This window comes from Triticum aestivum, chromosome 3B, assembly GCF_018294505.1.
Source record: "Triticum aestivum cultivar Chinese Spring chromosome 3B, IWGSC CS RefSeq v2.1, whole genome shotgun sequence".
NCBI classification, from domain to species: domain Eukaryota; kingdom Viridiplantae; phylum Streptophyta; class Magnoliopsida; order Poales; family Poaceae; genus Triticum; species Triticum aestivum.
This window is the reverse complement of record NC_057801.1, coordinates 733,001,034-733,008,898: the sequence shown is the minus strand read 5'-3', so window position 1 is coordinate 733,008,898 and position 7,865 is coordinate 733,001,034. Positions and strand designations below refer to the sequence as shown.

General features: G+C 50.8%; 2 protein-coding genes across 2 annotated transcripts; one reads left to right on the top strand and one right to left on the bottom strand.

Annotated features, from left to right (window-relative positions):
• Positions 1-316: 316 nt before the first annotated feature.
• Positions 317-3,859, top strand: LOC123072053 (F-box only protein 6). Its single transcript, XM_044495612.1, has 2 exons — positions 317-630; positions 2,225-3,859. The coding sequence occupies exons 1-2, from the start codon at positions 530-532 to the stop codon at positions 3,465-3,467; spliced, it is 1,344 nt and encodes a 447-aa protein (XP_044351547.1). The 5' UTR covers positions 317-529; the 3' UTR covers positions 3,468-3,859.
• A 1,692-nt stretch (positions 3,860-5,551) lies between these two features.
• Positions 5,552-6,352, bottom strand: LOC123066237 (stress enhanced protein 1, chloroplastic). The gene is made up of 2 exons (XM_044489359.1): positions 5,996-6,352; positions 5,552-5,897 (listed from the first exon to the last, which is right to left on the bottom strand). The coding sequence occupies exons 1-2, from the start codon at positions 6,248-6,250 to the stop codon at positions 5,793-5,795; spliced, it is 360 nt and encodes a 119-aa protein (XP_044345294.1). The 5' UTR covers positions 6,251-6,352; the 3' UTR covers positions 5,552-5,792.
• Positions 6,353-7,865: the final 1,513 nt, after the last annotated feature.

Sequence of the window (7,865 nt, the reverse complement as noted above, 5' to 3'; positions counted from 1 at the left end):
CCCGTTAAACGATGTACAATCAGCAAGGCAAATTAGCCTACGTGCACACTTGTTGTCCTTGGCTCCTTGCTACGTTTCATTCGCTCCAACCGGAACACGCACACAATTATTCTTACTTAACCCACACCGCACCCATCCCGTTCGGCACGACAAGCAACCCGTCCGACCAACCGGAACACCACCACTGCGCTAAACTACCACACGAGTATACCAGGAGGAGATCCCGCAAAGCGGCCACAGTGGCAGCACGGCTCACGCGCGGGACGCACAGCATATAATCCAGCGGCCGCGCACGCGCCAGGCCACACGCACGGACGCACACAGCCAACAAAGAACAACAAAGAGACACACGCCCGGGGCACACGGGCGGGCTGGTTGCTGCGGGGAGGCAAGGGCAAGGCAGCGAGAGAAAAGCAGCGTGCCGACTGCCGAGCCAACCCCCACCCCACAAAAGGAGGGGGGAGAGCGCGAGCGAGAGGGGCACAGAGGCGGCCGCGACCGAGGGAAGCGGTGGCGGCGGCGGCGGCGGATGGGGGAGGTGGCGGCGCTGCGGCAGCTGGTCGGCCAGGTGCAGGAGCTCTGGGACCTCTACGGCGCCGTCCACGCCCACGCCCACGGCCCCATCCCCAGGCAAGTCCCCTAACCAATCCCCAACCCCCCCTAATCCCCTTCGCTCGCTCTTCATCCGTTCCCCTCCTCTCCGCGCCGCCGCGGATTCGCTCGGATCTGCCCCGCGCCCGGCGCTCCTCCGAATTCGGCCCCCGTTACGCCGTTTGATCCGCGCCGCGCGCGCAGGCGGGGCCGCTCCGGCGGCGCGGAAATTAGGTCGCGCGGATCCTTCGCTGGCGCGCTTACACGGTTCGTTTGCTTGCCCGCGCTGTCGCCGGACTCCGTTACGGCGGCTCCCCATTTTCCCCCATCGTTTTTGCTTGGTTGCCCCGGTCGATTTGGTCGATGAGTTCGAGGCGCGGTGGCGTGCGACACAGGGAACGGCCGTGCCGTCGCCCGCACTGCTAGCCTGCTCGTTCCCTCCTCGAAATTGTTTGTTAATGCCACTATTTTATCCGGCCTCCGGAGAAGCCGCTTCGCTTAGCGTTTGACATTGCCCCGGCGCAGTTCACGCGTATCCACCACGACCATGGATGGTGGAACGAGGCGCGACGTACAGACTATTTTAGAGCATGTCATGCTGCTGCTCCTATAACATATCCTGATTAAGTTGACTTTGGATGCGCCGCGCGTTTGCACTACTCCGTGTAGGCAAAGGAACCAGGCGACGAACGGGAAATGGTGATTACTCTGACGGCGTCCTCGTTCAGACTAGTTTGCTGCAAGCCTTGAACGGGATAGAAAAAGGAAACAAGTTTACTGGATCGCTAGCGCCAAGGTGCCGAAATTCAGGGAACTGGTGAACAACATACCCCACAAAAAAAAAAAAAAACTGGTGAACAACATGATGATGCATGCTTATTTTATTTGTTCATCACTTTATTGCTGTGCTTCTGCAAGCATTGCATGAATAGTGCTTACAGTTTGGGGATTATCTCTAGCCTAGCTTAGTTAAGCTGTGTATTTTTAGGAAGTAAAATATTTACTTGGTTTCCTGCGGATAAAGCTATACTAAAATCAACGATTCCGTTGGTTAAAAAGCTATGTTATTTGCTTGTGCTCACCAAGTCAGTATAGCTAAAACGATAAACAATCTAGACTCCATTTTGGTAATCCTATGGGTTGGATGGTGTTTCAAAATCTTTTTAGACTGCGCACATGGTCGCGCAGCTTGCCCTAGAGCGCATAAGTATCCTGACATGTTCATCCAATATGCATGTAAAGCATATTTCTGTGCCACTTAGTTTGTATTTGCAAGAGTATGTGCATGTTTTACACTTTGGTGAGCAATTCTAATATTCGTTAGAAACATCTAGTTGGTCTGCTAGCAACATGGATTGCTTTATTTGATCAGGCTACCTCTATGTTATTACCACGTGACGTAACAAATAATATAAAATGTAACAATCATAGCTTGCTACAAAAAGCTAATTGCTTACCTGTGTTCATGATTTGACAAACCTGTGAACACAGTTGTGAAGCACTTATTAAAGACAAAGTAATGACTCCTGTCCTACACTAAACTGTTGATCATCTCCTTTCCTTAGCAGTTTCAGAATTCTTCTATTGCTTTGCAATCAACTAAGATGAACTAATTTTTTTCAATATCTTACAGGTGGTATTTACTTGACTTTGAGCATGGTTCGGTCAAGGATGATTATTGTGGAGAAAGGACTGGATACAACCCGGAATTATTGAAGATCATGGAAGCTAACCAATCTCCTCCTCGCAAGCGACCACGCAGAGACAGAAACCGAGAGAAAGCATCCTTCCTGAACTCGGCTGAAGCAATGAAGCTAGATATTTGGAGCGAGTTCCCTGAAGACCTTTTTGAAACTGTCATTGCAAGGCTTCCAGTGGCTGCAATTTTCCGATTCCGCTCTGTTTGCCGGAAGTGGTGTTCTCTGGTAGGCTCAGACAATTTCTCTCAGCAGTACTCTGAAGTCCCACAGGGAATGCCATGGTTCTATACAATCACACATGAGAATGGCAACAACAATGTAGCGATGTATGACCCTTCGCTAAACAAGTGGCACCACCCTTCTGTTCCCCTTGCTCCTGCAAACATAGTAATGCCAGTGGCTTCTGCAGGTGGCCTTGTGTGCTTATTGGATCTTAGCCACAGAAACTTCTACATATGCAACCCTCTTACACAATCACTAAAGGAAATTCCTCCGAGGTCAGTCCAGGCATGGTCAAGAGTGTCAGTAGGGATGGTGCTGAATGGAAGAACTTCTAATGAGGGTTACAAAGTGATGTGGTTGCGAAATGATGGAAATCATGAAGTCTACGACTCAGTGCAGAATATGTGGTCTCAGCCAGGCGCGTTTCCTCCAAGCATCAAGCTCCCACTTGCTCTAAATTTCAGGTCACAGCCTGTCGCGGTTGGCAGCACGCTGTACTTCATGTGCTCAGAACCCGAGGGTGTTTTGTCATATGATGTAAGCACTGGGATTTGGATTCATTTCATCATCCCGCTGCCGCTGCATCTGACTGACCACACACTTGCCGAGTTCCAGGGGAAGATCATGCTTGTGGGCCTGCTGTGCAAAAACGCAGCAACCTGCGTCTGCATCTGGGAGTTGCAGAAGATGACTCTCCTCTGGAAGGAGGTGGACAGAATGCCAAATATCTGGTGCTTAGAATTCTACGGTAAGCACATGAGGATGACCTGCCTGGGCAACAGCGGCTTGCTCATGCTCTCCTTGAAGGCCAAGCGGATGAACCGCCTCGTGATGTACAACCTTGTGAGCAAGGAGTGGCAGAAGGTTCCGGACTGCATGCTCCCTTGCAGCCGCAAGAAGCAGTGGATAGCATGTGGCACGGCATTCAGTCCGTGCCCCTCTGCCTCACCCTGACGGTTCTCAGCAAAGGTTGACATTGTCGCTTTCATTTTGTTACACATTTCTGTGTCGTCGCGACTTGGCGAGAAGGTTATCTGTTATGTTATTGTACAAATTCATGTCAAAGTGATTGTTTTCATTACTTGCTGAAGCAATCGGACCGTTTTGCTACTGTTGGTTTTATCATCTGCGAGAATTTGTGTCGGTGCAATGGCAACTGATCAGTTGAACTGAATCTGTTCAGGTTACTGCGATCAAAAGGCTGAAGAGCAGACATCTGTTACTGTATTTCAACTTTTATTTGTTCCGTTGTTGTCATGTTCGGTATGTAATATTTGTACTAAATCTTGGGCCATCTCCCCAGAACTGAGCCTACTCTATAATAATAACAACTGGAGTTGTATTGATGCTCCCGCGTATGTTCTGTTAATCAGCATCACTTGCTTGTAGTGTAATGCGCTGATACAGTAATATGGTGGTGCCAATTCATGGTGAAGGGGGATTTGAATTTTTGATGAGATTTGCCATGACCAGTCCACCAAGATGAGATGCTGACAGACTGCTGAATACTTGAAAAGTTTCCGTGTGCTCATGTAGGTTGTTAAAGCTAGCAACAACGCAGGTTCCTTTTTCCCTTTTTCAACTGCCGAGACAGGAAAACTGCCAGGCCCAACCATATCTCAAGCCCTCCCCAAGTGTAAAATACACTTCGTCCATTTGAAATTGCAAGGCATATTTTTGGGTCGCCACGAAGATAAGGAGCTAAGTAAACCAAGATAAAGGTACCGTGCTATTCATACTTTGCACGTTTCATATTACGAAAGTTATATCATGGAGGAAGTAGGTTTTGCCTGAAGAAGGAACATCCACACCCGTGAAATTATTTCACCTTCGACACGACACCCTTGATAACCATGCCCCCCCACTGGAAATTGAGTGCTCCAGAAAGCAATCATTCATGCGATTATGAATATTTTTAAGAAGTGGATCATTGCAGAAACACCTAGTACATGCCTACTAAAATGCACACGGAGTAACCATAAATCTAAGCAAAAGAAGTGTCCCTGAAGTAAATCAACATGGCACAAGATTTTACCTGGCGCAACAACAATGTCGTGTAATGCGCAGATACTAATGCATGATGACGGGAGGTTTGGAGTTTTTGGTGCTGCCATGAAAATCTTGTCCTGGATTGCCATTTATGCCAGGGTGCCCGTGCCTGATGTCTGTCTACACTCCAGCAGGTGCTGGACGGATTGAGATCCGGTGCCTTGACTGAGCCAAGGCACCGATGAACAGTGTGGTGCCTTGCTGACTTGGCCGTTGGATTGGAAATGGACAGACAAGATCACGCACCGTAGATTATGTACTGTAGCACCGATCTGTGAAAGAACTCTGTAGCAGATTGTACTGTGGATGGTTCCTGTAGCAGTACCCCTGTTCATGTTCATCCGACCATCGATTCTTGATCCGACGGACAGAAATGGGGGGCAAGGCACGACACTATTTGCTGGTGCCTTGGCTCAGTCAAGGCACTGGATCTCAATCCGTGCTGGACATGCAATTTTTGTGTGGGTTCTTAAACCAAGTAACAGCTCCCATGGCAGATTCTTTCCCCCCTTCTCAACTCCGAGGCAGGCAAATCGCCAGGCCCAAAACTTGCACAACTCATGCCGTCACGCTTCCAGTATACCCTACCAAGTGTAAGATGCACTCCCTCCATTTCAATCGCAAGTTCATACAGTCAGTGTACCTACCACATAAGTACATATCAATACAAGGCTAAATCAAAGGTATTCATGTCCCCAGTGGAAGACCAGTGTTCCCAGAAAGCAATCATCTGGGTGCAGAACAAATCCATCAGGAATTCAGGTGACTCTAGGTACCACCAACGTTTACCCAGACACATAACTCTACACAAGACACATCTTTCGTCCATTTGCATGTCTTACTTTTATATGTGCAATTTTTTTATTTCGGGGACTTCATGTATGGCATATACATATCTGAACGGACATTACATTCATACTCCATAACTGAATAATTAGCAGGGTGTTAGAACCTGAACTTTGAGCATCAGTCTGAATTCACACACAAAATGGTAGAAGCCTTTGGCTCACTTGAATTTGAACCAGAATTTGCCATATGAATATGCTCACAGCAGTAGTACCATGATACATCAGATCATTTACAGTCAGAAGTAGTGCTAATTATAATCTCCAGGAATCTTTGCAAACCAGATGCAAAGAAGATCTGCACGCTCGTTCTTCAGAAACAGGTCTCCGCTTACTTTGTATTCTACTAGAAAAGAGTCTTCAATTATTTCGTGCGATGGATCCATCAATCCTGCGCTCCGGACCTGACGATGAAGAGGACGGCCAGGCCGATGACGAGCGCCGTCACCACCAGCGCCAACGCCGGCGCCGGCGTTGCCACGCCGAAATTCTGCAAAACACGTCGAAGCGGGCAGAGCGCCGTCAATAGCGAGCATCTAGCTCAGCAGAGCGAGGCGTTACAGGACAGGTCGATCCATGGGAGCGTACCTCGACAAAGCCCTTGCCGGTGGACACCTCGGCGACGACCGCCGCGGCGAAGCTCATCATGGCCAGGCGGCTCGCCCACACGTCGACGACGCTGCCGCCGCCCGGCTTGCTGCTCTGCTCGCACCTCACGGACAGAGACGACGGCGCGGCCCTGGTGCTGACGCGTAGTAGGTAGACACCATGATTGGGTGGGCGGCGAGAAGAGGCCGCGGGGACGGCCAGCGGAGACGAGCGTAGGATGGAGAGGAGCGCCATGAGATGGATGCGTGGCCTGCGCTCGCGCTCGCTTGTTGGTTTTGTGCTGCTGGCCTGAGCTAGCCGAAGTGAGTGGCCGTCGGTTGGCCGTTTGGCTGTCGCTCTATCCACGGAAAAAATGGTCGGACAGCGCACGTCTTGCAACTAAATCCAGAAACGTGATGTCCCTGGGCGCCGGCCGACCGGCGCCAGTTTTGGGCCGGTCACCTCCTAGCTGTAAGATGTGTTTGATTTGGATGCGCTTGGCCGTCGGATCGGCATCTAGCCTTTTCCCCCACACACAAACACACATCACCGTCTCTCTCCTCGCTCGTAGTTTCCATGGCATGTCGGCTCGTCGCCACACACGTCCTCCCACCACCCCCTTGCAACATCGTGGCGCCGTTTGCCGGCCCGACGGTTACGGCGCCGATGCTTGTGTGGTCCGCCCCTTTGCAGCAAAACGAGTTGCCGATCTCAGCAAATCGGCCTTGCGGTTCCACCATTCGTTGTCGGTGCAGCGCCCCGCCGTAGCCGTCGTCGTAGCTAGTTGCCGCAACGGTGGGTGCCGGTTCCAGTATCCAGACACCACGGTTGCAGCATCCCGCCGGGTCGTGATCACCATGGGAAAAGCTTCCGGTAGTCGCGTTCCAGCATCTAGTGATTGCGGTTCCAGTTTCTGCCAACGCGGTTGCAACACTTGCCAGCCGCCATCGTCGGGTACGACCACTGATGCAACATCCTCCCAGCCGGTTCAAGCATCCTGCACTGCCAGTTGCAGCATACAGCCCCGTCGCTGGTTGCGGCACGCCGCACCGACGGTCCCTAGCTCTATCATGGCCGGTTGCAGCATGCCCCCCACCGGTGGTCGCAACTTAGTTTGTCCTCGTTGGCACCGACGCGACGCGCACCCGAGGCATCGAATCACTTGTCGGTGTTGAACCTCTTGGATTCGCAGCATCCTCCCATGGCCGCCATTGTCCCGGTGGCCAAAGAGGGCACGACACGTGGATACAAGAGGTCATCCATGGCCGTCGAAGAGGAAAAAAAGGGAAAGAGAAAGAAGCGTTGAGGGGATAATGAATGGGTGGAGGAGATAATGGGAAGGAAGCAATGCATGGGGCCCAGAGATGCGTGATGCGCTGAGCGAGCAACCAACAGAAGGCTCAGCTGGTCGGCCAATTTAAAACAATTCCCAATCTAAAATGACTACACTTTCGAATAAATTCATACCATAATTTAAGTAAATAAGATACAACAACAACAACAACAAAGCCTTTAGTCCCAAACAAGTTGGGGTAGGCTAGAGGTGAAACCCATAAGATCTCACAACCAACTCATGGCTCTGGCACATGGATAACAAGCTTCCACGCACCCCTGTCCATAGCTAGCTCTTTGTCGATATTCCAATCCTTCAGGTCTCTCTTAACGGACTCCTCCCATGTCAAAATCGGTCGACCCCGCCCTCTCTTGATATTCTCCGCACGCTTTAGCCGTCCGCTATGCACTGGAGCTTCTGGAGGCCTGCGCTGAATATGCCCAAACCATCTCAAACGATGTTGGACAAGCTTCTCCTCAATTGGTGCTACCCCAACTCTATCTCGTATATCATCATTCCGGACTCGATCCTTCCTCG